Source organism: Saccopteryx leptura, chromosome 1, assembly GCF_036850995.1.
Source record: "Saccopteryx leptura isolate mSacLep1 chromosome 1, mSacLep1_pri_phased_curated, whole genome shotgun sequence".
In the NCBI taxonomy this organism is placed as follows: domain Eukaryota; kingdom Metazoa; phylum Chordata; class Mammalia; order Chiroptera; family Emballonuridae; genus Saccopteryx; species Saccopteryx leptura.
Window position 1 is genome coordinate 141,683,889 of NC_089503.1, and position 20,653 is coordinate 141,704,541.

The following is a 20,653-nucleotide window of genomic DNA, read 5'->3' on the forward strand; positions in this document are numbered from 1 at the left end:
TGACCAGAAACAACCCACAACCTTCGCCTATAGGGATGATGTACCAAACTGTTCAGCCACGGCTTCTTTGCCCATTTTTAATCCTAATTTTTTTTTCTATTGAGTTGTATGAGTTCCTTATATATTTTGGATAGTAACCCTTTATCAGATATATGGTTTACAAATATTTTCTCCCATTTGGTAGGTTGCCATCTCCTTTTGCTAATAGTGTCTTTTGCTAGGTAGAAGCTTTTTAGTTTGATATAGACTTGCTTGTTTATTTTTGCTTTAGGTGCTCGCATGTCTGGTATCATAGCCAAAAAGTTGTTACCAAGACCACTGTCAAGGAGAGTTTTCCCCTAAGTTTTCCTCTAGTTGTTTTACATGGTAAGATCTTACATTTAAGTAAGATAAGTATTTGTTAAATTATTTAATATGCCAAAAAAAAATATATATATATATGCTATATACCTAATTTCTTACTCAGAGGGCCTTAAAGACCCTGTTTTACTTTTTGAGAGAGTAATCACAACTGTTTTACCCTGCCTGAATACATCTCGACATATCTGAAGGGTTCAACACATTGTAATTAATAACTGTGGCTTGTTACGGTAGTGATTCTCTAAAAGACTGATGTTTGTGCCTACAGAATCTCTGGTTGCGTGTGGTTTGAAACAAACTTTCTTCACCCAACCCACCAGTTACTTAGGATTCTATGCTTAATATATCAGGTACACACGTATGTGGAATATAAATAGAATAAGTCCCTGGATGGACATGTCCCTAAAGTGGGTAAGGGAAAATTATATTTTCTGCAAGCAGGAATGACTAGAATACTTAGAGTGATCTTATATTTGCTTTTGATAATCATTTGTTAAATTGAAACCTCCTGCCTTGATTTTAACTGTCATATTTCAAATGTTTTCATATTAATTAACATGGACCAAGTAATAGACATTCTGCCTCTGAAAAAAAATGAAAGCAGAAGATGTGTAGGAGTTTTTTTATATTTATTTATTTATTTTAGCAAGAGAGGAAGAGGGGGAGAGAGAGAGAGAAACATTGATATCTGCTCCTCTATGTGCCCTGACTGGGGATAGAACTGGCAACTTCTGCACTTCGGGATGATGCTCTAACCCAGTGGTCCCCAACCCCCGGGCCGTGGACCGGTTCCGGTCCATGGGCCATTTGGTACCGGTCCACAGAGAAAGAATAAATAACTTACATTATTTCCGTTTTATTTATATTTAAGTCTGAACGATGTTTTATTTTTAAAAAATGACCAGATTCCCTCTGTTACATCCGTTTAAGACTCACTATTGATGCTTGTCTCGGTCACGTGATACATTTATTCATCCCACCCTAAAGGCCAGTCTGTGAAAATATTTTCTGACATTAAACCGGTCCGTGGCCCAAAAATGGTTGGGGACCACTGCTCTAACCAACTTAGCTATCTGGCTAGGGCAAGATGTGCAGTTTTAAGTCAAATGTCTCATTCACTTATTGTTAGGTATTGAATAAAATGAAAACTGGTGTTTCAAAAGTTGAATAATCAAATGATCAAAGTTGATAGTAAACATACAAACAGGATTAGGATTTATGAATGTTTCCTTTCCTATGTTTTTCTTTGAGAGAGACTTTCAGTCTTAACCCAGGGACATGGGAACAATGCGCAACTTAGGTTGGCAATGTTTCTGTTTCAGAGGAAGGGATAAGTTGTGGAAATAATTGTGTTTAGAAGAGAAGAGCTATATTATTTGAGAAAGGTACGTGGATTCGCTTACTTGATCAAGCTAAGAGGACACCTGTGGGAAGGTGGGATTCCTGGAGTGTTGACATGGTAGGAAGGTATTTGTTTGTATTGATAGGGAAGGGATCAGGTCTTAGTCCTGTTTTGAGAATACTTGGAAGTCAGAGTGAAGTAAATGCATTCAAGGGGCATTGAACTAGTATACCTGAAACAAGAAAGAGGGAAGTTGAGTTACAGAAGAAAATAGGGAAGTAGGGAAAACAATTTAAGACTTCCTAGTTAAGGGTTCTAAAGGGCAAGTGGAAGTTCTGTAATTGATTTACAGCATCCAAGGAAATGCTAAGGCCCCGGCTCTTGGCCCTGGCAGCATGTTAGAATCACTTCATTTAAAAGGGGGTGGAATAGCGCCTGGCCATCAGCATTTCTAAAGCTCCCCACCTCATTCTCCTATGCACCCCAGATTGAGAACTGTTTATTTATCTAATGAAATGGAAGAGGAAAGGGTGAGGAAAACATTAGCGGAAAAAGAGTGTCCAGACTGGGGGATTTTCAAAGTCTCTATTGTTTATGGAAACTTAAAGTCAGAATTTAGACTTGTTAGATAGTTGGCACATTACATATTATTTTATTATGAAGCAGTATAATTTAATGTCTTTGATTCTTATAAGTCTGAACATATTTCTGGAGTTAGAAACTGAAAAATGATGAAAATTTAAAAGAAAAAAATACACATCTTTTGCTTAGATAGAATTCCTCTATACCAGAAGCTAAAGGAACATTTAGCATTTGTTAAATGAGTTCACTTTATATTTAGTATTTATTTTTTAACTAAGAGGAACTGAAAGGAAAAGGTTTATAATAAAAAATATTGAATACATTAAGATTACATTATATACAAGTTACATGGATGTACAGCATTTCATTTAAATACTTTCTCTTAGACTAAAAATTACTCAACAATTGAAGCAAACAATCTGAGAAGAACCAATTTTCTGATAGTATCCACTCCTCCTCGAGGTAAAAGGGGATAGTCTTTATATCTAATTATGGTAAAGAATTGAAATCCCTTCATGTAAGGCAGAAAAAAAATAACATTCATACTTCAGGTTATATTATTTAACTCAATCTTTTATCTAGCTGTGGCAACTAATTAATTATCTAAGACTAATAGATTGTATCAAGTTTTATAAAATTGCATGAAACTCCTGTTACAGTGGCTATGTTTTTAATTGCCCCCGCCCCCATCCTCTTCCTTGACTTTACATATGCTACTCCATAGCTTTAAGCAAAGGCCAAAAGTAATCTCTTTCCTGTTACGGGGAAGATGAATTACTGTAGATGGGAAGAAAACATACAACTAAAAATCAACTTTCTTCATCACTTTTGACATTCACCAATCTTTACCCAGGATCACCTTGAGATGTGACACCAATACAGAGTAATCAGGAAGGGTCACTGAAAAGCTAAAACATTCTTAAGAACCCATTATTACACACCTCCAAGGGATTCGTGTCAATGCCACAGCATTTCAAATACAGAATACAAATTTCAGAGGAACAGCCTCGTGAAATGGAGACAATAGTCATTTATGAGAGTTGTATGACATAGAAATTGACCTGGTATAGGAACTCTCTTTCACTCCCTGCATGGTTTCCACCCTGTAACCTTATTAGTCACTCCTTAGAAGCCTTACGTGCATAATAGTTGAGTCTTTTGTGACATATGACATCCTCTATATGGTATTATCACTGAGAGTCTTTTAGTAAGTCATTTTGGTACATTTAAGGGCGTTGGTTTAAGAAAGTTCCTTTTTCACATGAAATAGAATCCAGAATTAATTAGTTTTACCAGATGAGTCTAGAGTTGGCAATGTTCAGATCTGCTTCTGTCGGAAGATTTTCAGCTTTTTGGGACTTGTTTGCCTATTTAATCTGTTCTACCAGGTAGTTCAAAGCTCTGTACATAAACAGAATTTAGTACAGAGTTGTTAAATTAGGAAGAAAGCCATATTTCTAGTCTGCTATATACTGGGACTAGGTTAGGCATTGAAAAATCAAAGTATACTTTTTGTGTATCTACTCATATAACTAGAATTTATTCCTCACCAGCATTTAGAATAATAAGTTAGCAAGTAGAGGAGAAAAATAGAATATAGTACACATGTTATTATATTTCATTCACTTTTAACTATGGTGACAGGAGACAGAATGATTGAAATTGTCATTGCTCAAATGTCCGTATTTAGCCTATAGAATTTTCCTTCTCTATAGACGTCTGCTTAGTGCTGTTGACTAATGAGTGTCTGAAACAGATCAGGGCTATTAAATCTGTTAGGCACTAAATAATGTGAGCTAGAAAACTGTTACTTGCTCTCAAGTACAATAAAAACTAACAATTTTAAAAATGTCTAATTAAGTAATATAAACAGTATGAATAAGAATTGCAATGGAATGTAACATTGTTACATATAATTGCATACAATGTAGATTATGACTACATTTTAACAAGTTTGAAATTATTGGAGATGATGCCTCCATAAGTAAAGGTCTGAAACCTTCCCAGGTATTCAAGTTTTGATCTTAATTCTCTCCCACACTTCCAAACCTTATCCTCTTCCAGTCTTCCCCATCCCAGTTAATTCACTCTCTACCCATTTGCTTAGTCCTCAAATCTAGGAGTCATTTTTGTCTCCTCTGTTTCCCCCATCATTCTGCTAAATCCCATTTTTCAGCAAATCTTGTTGGCTCTATAGCCACAACCTACCTGAGATCTACAGTCACCCTGTTCAAGGCATTGTCCTCCCTACTTTGTCTGTGCTAGTCATCTCCTGCCCTGCTGGAGGGATCTTTTTAAATGTAAACCAAATTATACCATTCTCTTCTATGTAATGGGGGGAGGATGAATAAGTATCTGCTGAATGAATTAGTCGGGTGACAGTGAGCAGTGGTGTTGGCTGTAGAAGGATCAGTAAGCCTCAAGGGGAAGGGGAAAACCAGAGGAGGTTCAGAGAGCCCCGATTTTAAGAAAGCTTTGTTTCTTTGTGTATACTCCTCTCTTTACTTGAAAGCCCAGGCATAGAAGCTTACTTCTATTCATCGACCTGCTGTGAATCCATCACAGCTTACCCAGAGACAGTTCCACTGAAGGCAGGTCAAGGTCTTTCTGTGTCCACTTAGATTCTAAACAGCTGTCCAGGTTTAATTAATATTCGGCGATTATATCTGGAGAGGCGCCAGTTTCTGAGACAGCTGTCTAAGTGAAAGGAAGATCTTGCTCTCTAGCATCCATCGGGTATGCGAGGCAAACTTCTCAGGTGATTTGAACTGTTACTTTTCAAAGTCGCTCAGCCTGAGGTTCCTGCATATAACTGTTGCATTGTCCACTCTGCCTGCTGGTGTTCACCTAGTCAGAAGATTCTGGGTTTGATGGTGTGAAGTCAGGTCCTAGGGTTTTTAAGTAGTGTCAGTGTGCTGCTGAGAATCTCCTACAAAGCAATAAGAAACACAACACTGATTGTTACGGCCTAAAACATCACCAGTCGTTTAGACAGATCATCAAATATAACAACAGGGACTCAAACTACTCTTTGATCCACCAGGAGTTTCACATGGCAGTTATCATTAATTCTTGGATTCCCTCAGTCCGGATAGAAAATCAAGGCAACCAGAAACTATTATTTTGTGAACAGACATCTATTAAAAACACATTCATAATCTATAGTGAGTCTAGCATATGCCTTTTGAAAAGATTTGCAGCTTGTTTCTCTGTGGTGAAGACACAGGACTTCTCCAACCTAATTACAAAGCAATCAAACAATTTAATTAATCTGGAAATCACTTTCTTAACAATAACTGCCTCTAAAATGAGGCGCCCTGTGCAGCACCATTAGGTAAAGTACCATTTTGATATACTGCTTGTTTATTAGCCTTGCTAGTTCCCCCTGGGGATCACAGAGTTAATTACCTACCCAGTGCCTGACCACTACTACGGTTTGCTTTACCGGGTCAGAGCAGTCAGCAGCAATACCAGCGGTCTATAAAGTGTCCTAGCCCTCAAACATCCAAGAGCCAGCAAATCCCTGGGAACAGCAGGATTTGAGTTACAGCAAGTGCAGCACATATGGGCAGAGAATTAACTGGCACCAGTTTTCATTTGAAGGCCGCTCAGGTATTCCTCCGCAGATGCGGGGATGAATTCAGAGAGCAGTGCTATAAGGAGTGAAGGTCACACACAGGACTTTGGCTTCAATCCATCTTGCTCTCTCATCCTGGGGAAGCTCTGGGCTTGTCCACAGCAGTCTGGTCCTCATCTCTGAGTGAAAAATAGAGAAGGGTTGCTTTATGATTTAATCAGTTCTAAATGAGCGGTTGTTTTGATCACGGTATAACTAAATAGTGTGCCTGAGTCTTCAAAGACTAAGTAGATAACACAGCAACCAATTTTTATTTTAAATAAGAACAAAAGACTTCTAAGATTGACTTTTACCTATATAATCTGCTAACCTTGTAATTTCTCCAAAAGGTAAATTGAGGAACTTTTCTGTAGTAAATGAAACAAAAATCTATAGATTCCTCGTCTACCCTTTTTCTCCATGACCACTTCCACTTCACTTCTCTCAAAATTCTCTGTCCGTGGGGCAGCCATTCTCTCAATCTACCCACATTGGGAACGAGTTATTTGTAGCCTGTGACCTTTTCATTACTGATTCCTGGTTCATCACCAATTACACTTGATTTGCTCACCAAATTAATTTTTCTATTGACTTTCCATGCCTTAATTTAGTTTCTCCTCCTTGGCCATTCCCTTGTCTACCCAGCCAGCACACTCATTCCGGGTAAAGTCTCTAGCATCTCTCTCTTGCCTCCAAACATCTCTTTGGACCTCCCACTAGCTACCAATAAACAGTTACAACTCAGTGGTTTTAGCAGTCTGAATCTCCTGCTCCCGGAGAGCCTGTCTCTCCTGCTCTGCCCTGCTGTGTTGGGGTCCTTCTGTTCTCTTCCCAAGACCTGTTTCTTCTCTTACCTCGAGCTTGCTGAGCTGCCCTCAGGTTAAGACATACTTGTCCTTAAGGAATTGTCGGGTATTTTGTTCCCAACACCATCATTTTCTCTAAAAGCCTACTACACTTAACAGCCTTTATACTCAGGTTTCTCTTCAGCTTATATAAGTCTTTTTGCCTTTTACTAAAGATTTCCACGGAGAGGAAAAAAGAAGAGCCTTTGTGATAATGTGGTATGTGTGTGTATGTATTAATTTCAGTTTAGTTTTTCAATCTGACATGAAACAAGAAGGAAGATCTGTGGTTAAATAAGACAATACAGATGGCTCTGTAGTCTTTACCTTGAAAATGTGGGGATTTGGATTGGGTTTCACAGCAGCATAGGAGTTTGTGAGGAGAAAATGAGCATTTTCAACAGAGGAGCCTGGGAAGGCAGCACAAGGTGGAAAGGCGGAACCTGAAGATGAGAAATAGTTGATGGAAGCTTTGATTTCTTTTTCTTTTTTTAAAGCAGAGTTAAATTAACCTATGTCTATATCTCTGTCTCTGCCCATTCATTCTCAAAATGATGGGTCACCGTGTATTATTAGATGTTACATGACTCCCTGGGGACCACTCATTAAAATCTCTAGAAGTGAGAAAGGTTTTACGTTAACTCCCTGTTTTTCCCTCCTTCAGACTCTTAAATATGTTCAATAAGCACTCTAGTTATTCTCGTTGATCTTGTATAACCTCCAGATACAGCCTTTTCTTTACAAAGAACACAGGGCTCAGAACTGGTGATGAATTTATTATTTATTCTAAGTGAAAAGGGTGGTAGGCATGGTTCTGAAAATGCTGTGGCGTTCAGTTCAACAATCATTTTGTTTCTCCTGATAATTGACGTGTAGTTTGCTCTCTGAAGGGTATGAGCAAAGTGAACATTTTTTTCAAAGAAAAAACAAAATTTACATGAAGATTTCTGATGGTAGATTTGTTTCCCTTTGGAAAACAAAATCTTTAGCCGTCCTGAAATGACTGAGACTTTAAGGAATATGAAGACTGATGTACAAGCTGAATGGAGAGGGGGGCAGGCAGGGAAATAAAGGCTGTTGAGGGAAGTTGGAAGCACTTAATTCAGCCCTGTAGATAAATGGACAAGAATAGTTCTGGATTACTGGTGGGCAAAAGCAGGATCCATTTCTCTAGGGGCCCAGAAACAACAGATGTAAAGGCAGGATAAATTTGATTGCAGCAGGAGTAAAAATGCCTCTTTATTCTCTACCCACTAAGAAATGGGCTTTTTCTAGTTAAATGGCTTTAATTGTGTTGTCTGTCATAAAGTTAATGGCATCACTATAAAATTTGCAACCTTAAGTTAATTGAAAATTTTCAGTAGAGATATAGCCAGTCCGGAAGTCCTCAAGGTAACAGTAAACGGATCCTCTTTAATGGGTTGGTCTATTCTTTTTACACAGAGATAATAAATTGTTTACCTTTACAGCTAGGAACTGACTTTAACGTGCAATCTTGTATTCCTTACACCTAATTATAGTGGTCACTTCTGTTACAAAATCAGTAATGTGGCAACTGGCTTGCAGTAAAGGATTAAAAATATCTTCCTGATTATTTTGCGTGTTTCAAGAATGTGCAGGATTAGTTTGCAGCCTTTTCTCACTTCCTTGTTGAGACCAGCTACAGTCCCCACTGGTCCTCAGATAATTCTGCCAATCTAATTAAACATGCAGAGGGAAGCAGGGTGGTCTGGAGTGTCCTGAACTTTCCCACACCAGCTGCCTGCCAGGCTTTCTCAATGATCAGCAGCCGGCCGAGTGTTCTAACAAGCCCCCACGGATCTGCCCTCCTGACAGTGAGCAGTCCGTGCTCCGTCCACCCCAGACGGACTTGGGGCAGACACCCTCTGCCAGCCTTTGTGTGACTGTGGTTTTGAAAGGCTGCCTGGCCAGTCACAGCCCAGCTGCTTAGGAACAGAGGGATCTGTTGATAAGGGCGAGTCCTACTGGGCTACTTTGGCCACGCTGAGATCGATTTAGGTTATTTGAGAAATAGGTCTGAGCTGCAGTTTTTTATTGACTAGTTCTAACATACCTGTCCACCCTTAATATATGTACTAGGGAATATGAGGATTTATTTTCGAGAACTCAGACTTCTATTCAGTTTCCTGTAAATAAAAAATACTAAGACTACCTCCCTAGAATGGAAAGGCCATTCTGCCCCAGCCCCGTTGACACATATGCTGCCACATCCATCCCGCTGTTTGAAATGTTAGCACATCTGGAAGGGTAAAAACCAAAACGCTGGTGTTTCTGTTCTTCTGTAGGACAGAAAGATTTAGGTTATTAAGTATATGGAGGAGTGCTGGCTGGTGGTATGGGTAGAGGAGGCACGCCTGGAGCGCTGTGCCTGGAACTCAGCCCCCCCCCCCCCAATTCCTGCTCCGGGTAAAACTAAGACAGCTTACAGACATGTACGGAAGCTTACTGCTGAAGAGAAGGAGTTTCAGGATGTGGATAGTGATACAGAAACAAAATCACATTGTAATTTTTTTTTCCCCTTCTTTCTCTCAACAGGCAATAGCCCACAAGATAGCCCGAGAAATTTCTCCCCCAGTGCCTCAGCTCATTTCTCATTTGCACGGAGGTAAGCACTTCTTGTGAGCTGAATGAATAATCAAATGTTATGTAGAGAATCCCACTCCCCACCCTCATATCCCCCAACTTGCTCCTAATCCCCCTTACTTCTGTGCCTTCCAGCCTGCCTGTATAATACAGGGCCTTCTCTGAAGCTCGCCTGGCCGAAGATCGCATTAAGCCATTGCGCACTGTGTTGTGACACTCTTGCTTTAACAGTTTTGATGCTTTCCGCCTCACGTTTGAGTTGTCTCTACCTGTCCTGGCCCTTCACGAGGTGGTGGGCTCCTGGGGAAGGCAGGAATGGCCTTGCTTGTGTTTTCTCCCATGCCTAGTGCAGTGCCTAATACATGCTTGATGCTCAACAGTTTTCTGAGCCTGTAGTATAAGGGCTTGATTCATCCTTGTGTCCTGGTGCAATACTTTATTGTTCTTGTCTTTGAAATACACTTTTTAAAAAATAAAAATGCCTTTTTTAGGATCACAAGGTATAAACTCTAAGATGCCCTTTTACTTGAGTTCATCAAGCCAGCAATTTATTGACCTCCACCCCTAAGATAAAGCCATGCATGAATAATAGGAAGTTTTATGTTTTCCTATTGTCGTTAGAATTGGGCACCCAATAGCAAAGAGATATGTCTCGTCTCTGGGTCATTGAGTCAAGAAGAGGTGCTGCTGCTCCAAGGACAGTGGGCACATGATCTCATATTGAATCTTTCCTGTTCCAGATCTTCTGTTATGATTGCTGCAGGTCAGAGAGATCTACCCAACCACTGTCTCTGAGTTCTGTGTATAGAATTAGGGTACTTTACCCTGTCAGATTCAAACCTTCACCATCCTGGGCCCCATCACCCCTCTTGCATACCTACCCTATTCTTTTCTTCCCAGGAAAAACACACAGAAAACAAAATGCCCCTGTAGCCAGGTCTCTGAATATTTAGGATAGATTCAGTTTATTGTCTGAAGGTTCTGGATATTTGCTGAATCTTCCTCAGAGACCCAACTAGACTTTGAAGTAGACTAAGGTAGAACTTATAAAGATATCTAGGTAGGTTAAAAAAATAGGTTTGTTTTGCCCTGGCCGGATAGGTCAGTTGGTTAGAACATTGTCCTGAAGTGCAGAAGTTGCAGGTTTGATCCCTGGTGAGGGCACATACAGGAACAGATTGATATTCCTGTCTCTCTCTCTATAAAATCAATATAATAAACATTAAAAAAAAGGAAGAAAGAAAGCTTTAAAAAAAATAGATTTGTTTTAACACGTTACTAACTAGCAAAACATACAGTGGCCTCACAGCCATTTGTCAGCATGTAATGCAGTCTATATTACTAAATCCAGAGAAGAGGATGTTCGCAGTATTTTCAGACTTGTTTGTAATTAAGATTCCCTTGTAAACAGCACACACTTCTCTACTGTCTGTTTAACTGTCCATGTGTGGAAGGTACAAAACCTCCACCACGGGGAGGATGCAAGAGTAATTAAGACGTGATCTCCAGAAAACTTCTCAAGGCCCATACCCTGATTTCCTCTAGTTCCCACTTTTATTCTTTTAGCTCCTTATTTTAAGCACTGGAAGAAAATGGAAAATTAACTGGTCCCACAAAACCTGTGTTTGCCCAATGAATATTAATTCATGGTGGTGAGTTTAAAACATCTAAGTGAAAAAAATCTTATAAAAATTAATAAACAAGAACCCACCATAGTCTTTAAGACACATCTCTTTCTTTAAAAAAGAGAATGCATTTGCCTGACCAGGCGGTGGCACAGTGGATAGAGGCATTGGACTGGGATGCGGAGGACCCAGGTTTGAGACCCCGAGGTCCCCAGCTTGAGCGTGGGCTCATCTGGTTTGAGCAAGGCTCACCAGCTTGGACTCAAGGTCGCTGGCTCGAGCAAGGGGTTACTCGGTCTGCTGAAGGCCCTCGGTCAAGGCACATATGAGAAAGCAATCAATGAACAACTAAGGTGTCGCAACGAAAAACTGATGATTGATGCTTCTCACCTCTCTCCATTCCTGTCTGTCTGTCCCTTTCTATCCCTCTCTCTGACACTCTGTCTCTGTAAAAAAAAAAAGGGGGGGGAATGCATTTAATTATTTTAAGTAATAAGAAAAATGCAATCTCATTACGGCATGCATTTAAACACGACAGAAATCATAGCCTCTTAATCCTGCCAGATTTATGAAAATGAAGAGAATCTAATAATTAAGTGGGTGACTGGAAGACAGATGAATCTGGTTTCTTTCCTATTAAAAAAATACACAAACCCCCAGGCATGTTAATTTTTGACAAATAAACCATAAACCGTGACAGAAGATTATCACAGGAGACCTCCAGTTCATTTTGCATGAATTTCCAGATGGAACTCCCTCCACACTCTTCAAAAAATATTAATTTAGATTAGGACATGAGTGATCATCTTTTTAAACTTTTATTTGAGTAAATAGAATCAATCCTGTATTTGCTATGAAAACTCAAACAGGCATATTATTATGCATTAAGGGTCTTTCTCTTCCATTTTAAAGCTGGTTTTCATTTGGGAAACATGGAAATCGCACCCCTGGTTCTCCCTTTGCTTCCATTTAGTACACATTTCTGAGCGTAAGAAGTAGTGGCGCTTTTCCCTGGCCAGGCAGCTCATGGAGCACTGTTCCAGTGCAGCAGGGATGCAGGTTCTGGCCCCACTAGTGCACATGCAGGAATCGACTGATGAATGCATAAATAGGTGGACCGCCGGGTCCATGGTTTTCCCCCTCCCCCCTTCCTCTCTCTAAAATCAATCAATACATGTTTTTAAAAAGAAAGTAGTAATGCCATTTTGAGACTTCCACATTTTATTATTTTGTGTATTTGGTGCAACAGAGGAGAGATTGCTCTGTTTTTAAAATTATTCTTGGGTGAAGGGATAAAGATCATATCACTAATCTTTTCTGATTTTATACCATGTGATAGATATTACTCCTCCAGTAGGCATTCTCTGTAATGTAACAGTTTAATTTCAGACTGGAAAATATTATCTAATATATATTTGAGAGTAAAATTTATCTAGTTAATTGTTTAATACTGAGTTAAAACAAAAGCGTGAAAATGACCACTGTAGTATAGTTGAGTTTGTCTGAAGCAAGGAAACACATTTTTACTTTGCTAATGATAATACTGATTTACAATCCATCTGATCGTGGTGTCATTTTAACTTTTTTTCTCTTGACAACAAGATGGAGGAGATAATAACATTGTTTTTAATCAGAAGTTGCAGAGGTTTATGCATTATAAACTGCTTTCACTTTCACTGGGCATGTGAGCCCTGAATAAATGTATGTCTCCTAGTTGCTTTGTTGTTATTTACATGTTTAAATATCAGAAATATTTCCACAAGCAAATTACTAGAACAGACTTGTCTGCTGAGTTCAGGTCAAAAGACACTTGTTGAATGCTGGTAGACAGAACACTGGTTACTTTCAGAATTCTTTCTGGAGTGAACCTTAGTGGGTAACATTATATAAGCTTAGTCCAACTTCAACTAGAATATAAAATGTTTTACCCCAGGTGACTAGACCAATTAAATAAATAAAGAAATCTGCTTCCTCTTTATACAATTATAACATCTAGGTTAATATGGGAACTTTTCATTCTTTCTTTATTGTGCACCACATTAATCTAATTTTTGTGAGTGGTGTTGAGATCTTTCTTTGCCAGTCTCTTTGTATCCTGTGTTCCTGCCAGGTGTTTTTCCCTTCTGTTTCATTTAGCATAACACTGAGATTTCTACCCATCAAGAAAACACTTCATTCCAAAAGCCTTGTTGCTTTGGCAAGAATATAATCTTGTCTTCAGATAACATTTTTTTTTTGGTAGCTGCTGCAAAGAAAAGACAACATTGTTAGTGGGATCCAAATTGCACTTGTGTGATAGCTTTCTTGAAAAAAAGGACATTCTTTCTAAGTACTGTCTATAGCATATATAGTAACTCCAGTGTGCGGTTGTCATGGTAATGAAAATGCAACGGTCCTTTGTGCTCCATTTGGGTAAACAGACGCAGACAACTTAGGGAACTTTATGAGACATAAATTATTTCTGGTCTGTGGTTGCGCAGGGTACTGAGCACATTCTTGTTTAAACATCTTTCTAGTCGTGTGTTTTCCAGAATAAGCAAATGTAATTTATGCTTCAGAACTAATAAGAACATGACTCCTCTTGGAATTGTTCATTGATCTGAAATAAGTTCATTGATACCTGAGGGAAAGGAGTGTTCATGACTCACAAAGCAAAATTATGGTGGGGGAAATTATATCCCTCACTTTTTCCAGATACTAGTTCTGATAGTTGATATTAAACGGACTGAACAATCCTTTTAAAATCATATCCTTTTCTTGTTTTTAAAAATTCGTGGTGTTCAAAATGTAAAGTACAGGCATGGGTTTTTAAGTCTTTAATAAGTAGCCAAATAAAATAGAACCACCCCACATCCACTTTGATAGTTAGATGTCTTTGGAAGCATGTTATTATAACTGTTTTCTTCTTAAATCATGAATGTTTTTAATTGTTTAAAAAGAATTTTAGAGAACATATGACTTAATTCTCCCCATTTCTTCTCTCTGGTATATTTAAAAACATCTTATTTTGCTTCTTTCTTTTAAAACATTCTTGATTCAATTGTACTCCAATCATGGTCACAGAAATGACAGGTAAATTTTACTAACATGTTAATGTTGTAGTCCTTCTGTGATTTGTCCACTTGACGTTCTCCATTTTGTCTTTGTGGACCATTTGTATTTCTTGGAGGCAACATCCATGATAGCGTATGATTATCTTTTCCCTTGAATGTAATTTAGGCTGAAATGTCAGTTTTTTACATGAACATCTAATTGTCACATCTCTCAAATTCAAGTCTAATGCAACATGTTGAATTTCCTGATTTCAACTTACTGTGAATGTGTCTGTGGTAAATTTGGTTCACTCTCATCTCTCACATGGTAAATTAATATAATAATGAACTACACAAAGTCTGTATCTGATACTCCATTGAAGAATGCAGTGTAGCTCTTTGTAAGTGTGCTTTTCCCGTTTTCTCTTTGGCAAAAGCACGTATTTGTTTTCACAGTGTTACTTGATTTTGGAGGCACTGTTGTACTTGAAATTATTAATAAAGTATTGGCTCTGGTATGAGGTTTCAGAAAATTTGCTTTCTAGTGCCTTACTTTAACGATTGTCTCTACTATTTTATTAACTCACCTGAGACTCCTCTAATGACCCTAATTTATAACCAGAGTACAACCCAGAAAGCTACCTATCCTGTCACCATTTGGAGATTAAAAACTACTCTTTTTAAGACTCCTGATGACTTGGCCTCTATGACTGGGGCAGACAACTCTACATTTTGCATTGAGGTCTATCCCCAGTGCAACATTTATTTTCTTTTTTTATTTTATTTATTTATTTTTTATTTTCTGAAGCTGGAAATGGGGAGAGACAGTCAGACAGACTCCCGCATGCACCCGACCAGGATCCACCTGGCACGCCCACCAGGGGGCGACGCTCTGCCCACCAGGGGGCGATGCTCTGCCCCTCCGGGGTGTCGCTCTGTTGTGACCAGAGCCACTCTAGCGCCTGGGGCAGAGGCCAAGGAGCCATCCCCAGCGCCCGGGCCATCTTTGCTCCAATGGAGCCTCGCTGCGGGAGGGGAAGAGAGAGACAGAGAGGAAGGAGAGGGGGAGGGGTGGAGAAGCAGATGGGTGCTTCTCCTGTGTGCCCTGGCCGGGGAATCGAACCCGGGACTTCTGCACACCAGGCCGACGCTCTACCACTGAGCCAACCCGCCAGGGCTAGCAACATTTATTTTCATTCTGTCCTGGCAGCCAACCAGACCTGGGCCTCACACTCAGGCACTGCAATAGCCTTTTGCTGCAACATTTTTTTCAGCCCAGTCATGTCAGAATATAACTTTTAAGAGATTCTGAGCGTAAGGTCAGCCACTTTCTTAGTGCTAAACTTATTTGCCACTTAAGGCTTGAGCCAGCCGTGAGCCTGCTGATCCTTACTTCCCTGGGCATGATGAGTAGAATAAGCAGAACGTCTTTAGGATGCAATGAAGGTCCCCATCAGATCTTGCAGCATGCTGGAATTCGGGCCCTTCTAAAGATCATGGCCCCGGTTATCAGTTTCCAGATAAGAGTGTTTTTCCTCCTACCTTTCTGTTTTTACCCATTTGAATCTGCTGAGTCTGACCATTGTAATTATCCCTGGTATTCATTTTGTCAAAGTGTATTAGTGGGAGATCAATAATATGGATCAAACCATTCACTTTCTCCTTGTTTGGGCATATTGATTCAGTTTAAATAAAAGTCAACCTGCTGTATAATGTTTGTTTATCCTGGCCCTTCCTTGCTGAACATTTTCACATCCCCACTGACTGTGTTTGTGTCATTTGATTGACTAAAATACTTGGTTTCCCTGGGGTTCCTGTGTCACAGCCTTCGAGCGTTGGCCTAAACTAATCTCGTGTTCTCAACAGGACGGATGGACGCCGCTGGTCCTTGGCTTCTCTCCCCTCCTCTGGCTATGGGACAAACACGCCCAGCTCCACCGTCTCTGTAAGTGCTCGCCTCTTCCTCTCTCTCACAACCTAGAGCTCTTCTGCAGATGGTGTTTTCTCTGGGTATTTCCTGGTGAGGAGGAGAAGACAAAGGCTGTATGTTTGCCACTCTGAATAGGTTGTGCATCAAATAATGAGCTAACAGACATAAAAAGGACATTCTTTCTGCTGCAGGCTTTTAACTGTGGTGTGCCAGTTAAGTCCCAGGACAGCAAGTTTACAGACCAGGAGCTTTCTTTTTAATACCATTTGGTATAGTCTGGGGTGGAAAACACAATCTGCTTTTATTGTTTTGGTTCCATGCCCATGACATTAGTACTGAAAATGCCTTTAAATTTGGATGGCCTGATCTTTTTTTCTTGTGGGGCTTAGATGCAGGGTATCTGTATGTTTGTTTAGGGTTTTTGTTTGTTTGTTTTGTTTATTTGCTTTTCTTCTTCAAAGGAAAATAATGGCAAGCTTTAAATTTGTGCTCTCTGGGGAAGAACTTTCTTTTAAAGAGAGATTAAAATAACTTAGTAGTAAGTGAAGCTAAAGAAAGAGACAAGATGAAACCATGAACACAGGATAGAGGAAGAAGGATATTCCCTTGATCCAAGAAATAACATTTCAATTAAGAGCCCTAATAATTCTGGAAATGATGCAATAGGTTAGATGTATGCTTTCTTGGTTTAAATTAGTGATGTTGTGGGATATCTGTCTCTACAGAGCCTTAGAAACTGGTCATTTAGAAAGAGCAAGTATGATGTAGGTGTTCAATAAATTTTTCATGCAGTGGTCCAATGCCTTTGTGCCAGCCAGGAATGTGCACCTGATAATATTAGGACACCTTTTGATTCATTTTCATCTCTTTTGTCAAAATCTGTGATTTATTAAGGAGGGCTGTCTGCCTTTTCTTTTTCCACAAACCCAAGCACCATGCTAAGCATATAGGATCAGCTGCCTAATAACAATTACCAACATTTAAATGGAAAAGAAAATGCAATGAACTTGATAGACTTTAGCTGGTGTCACACTACAATCAGCTATGTGTTTCTGAATTCCAAATACAAAATAATTGCATTATTTTTGCCATCTCCTCATAGTATTTTATTGAGAGGTTATTTATTTTCCTATTCATTATTGCATTTTGTTGTGGTATATGAGTTTATTGTCCATTTAGGTTACTTTTGTAAAACATCCTGACAACCTTGAGTAGTTTCAATGGCACATCTTTCTCCCATCAGAAAAGGATGCTTAAAACTCCTGAATGGTTTCAGTGGATAAAATTGTCACTAAGTAACTGTAAAGTCACCTTTGGTTACTGTGTCAGTAACCATCATTGATTATGGGCCCATTTTTTAGATGTTGAAAACATGGATAACCACAGAATGAAAAATGAATCCCAAAATTGATTGACCAAAAAGTACAAAAGAGTAATTTTCCAAATTTTAAGTTTTGTCCTTCCATACCCTTGGGCATCTCCAATTAGAACCCAGCCACCTATGAACAGAATACTTGTGTTCTTTGTTCAGTAACTTTTCCAAACATATTCTCATTTAATCTCCATTTTCCAAATTTATATCATGTCTCTTAACTCCAATTTTTTTTAACTATTGACCTTGTTTCACCCTTCAAATTTTATTATAGTTGAGATACAGAAATTTCTCTTTTGCAAGAAAAATAGATCTTTCTATTTCCAACTAGTAAATCATACACTGCTTTTAAAAGTATAACTATAGCCCTGGCCGATTGGCTCAGCGGTAGAGCGTTGGCCTAGCGTGTGGAGGACCCGGGTTCGATTCCCGGCCAGGGCACACAGGAGAAGCGCCCATTTGCTTCTCCACCCCTCCGCCGCGCTCTCCTCTCTGTCTCTCTCTTCCCCTCCCGCAGCCAAGGCTCCATTGGAGCAAAGATGGCCCGGGCACTGGAGATGGCTCTGTGGCCTCTGCCTCAGGCGCTGGAGTGGCTCTGGTCACAACATGGCGACGCCCAGGATGGGCAGAGCATCACCCCCTGGTGGGCAGAGCGTCGCCCCTGGTGGGCGTGCCGGGTGGATCCCGGTCGGGCGCATGCGGGAGTCTGTCTGACTGTCTCTCCCTGTTTCCAGCTTCAGAAAAATGAAAAAAAAAAAAAAAAAGTATAACTATAGAAGAAAAAGAGGGTGAGCTACATAGAATCAGTCTTTGTTACAAATAATTTTTAAAAATGTTTTGAAATAAATAGTTATGGCCCTGGCTGGTTTCTTCTGTGGTAGAGTGTTGGCCTAGCGTGTGGAAGTCCTGGGTTTGATTCCAGATCAGGGCACATAGGAGAAGCGACCATCTGCTTCTCCACATCTATCTATCTATCTATCTATCTATCTATCTATCTATCTATCTATCTCTTTCCCTCTCTCTATCTCTTCCCCTCCTGCAGCCATGGTTCAAATGGTTTGAGCACATTGGCCCCAGGTGCTGAGGATAGCTCTATGGCCTTGCCTCAGGCTCTAAAATAGCTCAGTTGCTGAGCAACAGAGCAGTGGCCTCAGATGGGCAGAGCATCCCCAGGTAGGGGGGTTGCATGAAACACTCCCATGTGTACCCTGACTCTCTGCCTCCTCACCTCTCACTTAATAAAATAAACAAACAAATAAATAATACTTTTGGACTTGGCACTAGTTTAATTATTTATAATGCATTTGCTCACATAATCCTAGCAATATACCCTATGATGAAGTTGCTATTTTTGTCTTCATTTTATGGATCAACAATGTGAGGCAGAGAACGAACTGAAGGGCTATTTACCAACCCCCTTCTTTTTATCAGTAAGAATGCAGTAAGTAAGCTAGACTCAGGCTCTTGGCTCTTTTTAAGGAATTTACATGGTGTTTCTTAAAACAAATCTTGTAATTAATAAACCTGACCTGGCCATCTGTTATAATGAAGTCATTGCTGTCCCTGACTTCCATATATGCCTAAAGAAGAAGCCTCCTGGACCAGTTTTCAGTCACACACATGTATTTAGTGCTTCTAATAGCTTCTGACCAGAGGTAAGACAGCTTTTCTTGTGTTTATTTTCTTGAAGAAAGTGGTGTCATATCATTGTTGCTCTCATATTCCTGTTCTGTCCTTCAAAATGAAATTTTAACTTTCAGAATTACTCTTTTTGCCAAAAGACATAAGAAACTGTTACATTTGTGGCATATAGGAGCTGTTGCACACAAGTTCAGCTGTCTTTTCCCCCTATTGGTTGTTGCTAAAAACCATGAGTGAAAATTTGAAGAGCTACTTCTCATTTCCCCCAGTTTCCTTGTGTTCTTGTCTTTTAAGTATTAGAGCAAAAACTGTATAAAATCGGTTAGTAGTTCCATTTTTTCCTCTTATAATCTAATCTGAATCACTCTTAGGTTCTCAATTTCTGGGTTAACTATTAGTAATTTTGTCAATCAGAAATACATTTTAGTTATTTCTTAAGTAAAACTACAGACTGTATACAAATAAAGTTACAAATGCTTTAATTGTATAGCTTAAGTCTTACAGACAATTGTGTTGTTAGCTGAATTCCAGAAGTTCTTCTGCTGAAATATAAGCATCATGCCTTTATCCTTTGCATACTATGGAAACTGCAAAATCAGCAAGTGTTAAAAATGCTATAGTCTTCCTAAATTGGGATGATTTGATCATAGGTAATCAGTCCTTCCAGAGAATATTTAGTATTGCAACTTATTTTAACTTTAAATTTTGCAGTTGAAATTAAGTAGTAGAACTTGTCAAGATAATATAACATTCCCCTGACCTGTAGTGGCGCAGTGGATAAAGTGTTGACCTAAAATGCCGGTTCAAACCCTAGGCTTGCCTGGTCAAGGCACATATGGGGAGTTGATGCTTCCTGCTCCTCCCACTTCTCTCTCTCTCTCTTCTCTAAAATTAATAAATAAAAAAATCTTTAATAAATAAATAAAATTGTGACTTCCAAAAAATTATTTAAAAAAAAAGATAATATAACATTCATAAGTTTTTATTTTAAAGTTAGTATACGAAATTGCAACAGGAGGAGGACATTCCTCTTTATATTTCTTTTTTGTGTGTGTGACAGAGTCAGACAGAGGGACAGATAGGGATAGACAGACAGGAAATGAGAGAGATGAGAAGCATCAATTCTTCATTGAGGCACCTTAGTTGTTCATTAATTGTTTTCTCATATGTGCCTTGACCAGGGGCTACAGCAGACTGAGTGACCTCTCGCTCAAGCTAGCAACCTTGGGCTCAAGCTGGTGAGCCCTGCTCAAACCCAATGAGCCTGCACTCAAGCTGGTGACCTCGGAGTCTCAAACCTGGGTCTTCCGCGTAGCAGCACAGTTTTTGTGTTATCTTCACTCTTTGGAACTGAATTTGACTTATGATACCATCAAAGGTCACATGCATACTAGTTGGGGATGAGACTCAACTGGCACCACTTTTAGAGAACATGCTAGAAATATGAAGTAATGCTACTCAGCTTATTGAGAAACTCCCTAAGTAATTCTTGGAACTCTTGTAAAAGTGATATTGCAAGGATGTTCCAACCGGTGGAGGTATCTTTTCATAGTAGGAGGCCTCGGGGGCTGTACCTGCACCCTCTGCTGTCCTGGAAGCTGTCTTCACCGGCTCTGCAGGGTCTCCTTTGAGTCCCCGATGGCTGCTGAGACTGAGCCTTGCATTGCTGTTTTGTTCTGTATCAGCTCATTTTTGGGGTCCCAA

At 39.5% G+C, this 20,653-nt stretch overlaps 1 protein-coding gene and 1 non-coding gene across 10 annotated transcripts in view; both read left to right on the top strand.

Annotated features, from left to right (window-relative positions):
- Positions 1–20,653, top strand: part of MAST4 (microtubule associated serine/threonine kinase family member 4) — a 610,913-nt gene that overhangs the window by 521,763 nt on the left and 68,497 nt on the right. For all 9 annotated transcript variants that reach the window (XM_066376307.1, XM_066376251.1, XM_066376317.1 and 6 more), the window contains 2 exons: positions 9,302–9,371; positions 15,873–15,951. In XM_066376307.1, coding sequence (XP_066232404.1) covers positions 9,302–9,371; positions 15,873–15,951 — 149 coding nt within the window. The remainder of the gene's footprint in view (positions 1–9,301; positions 9,372–15,872; positions 15,952–20,653) is intronic.
- Positions 6,871–6,984, top strand: LOC136390169 (U5 spliceosomal RNA). The gene has a single exon (XR_010748604.1). It is a non-coding gene; the product is annotated as a U5 spliceosomal RNA (small nuclear RNA).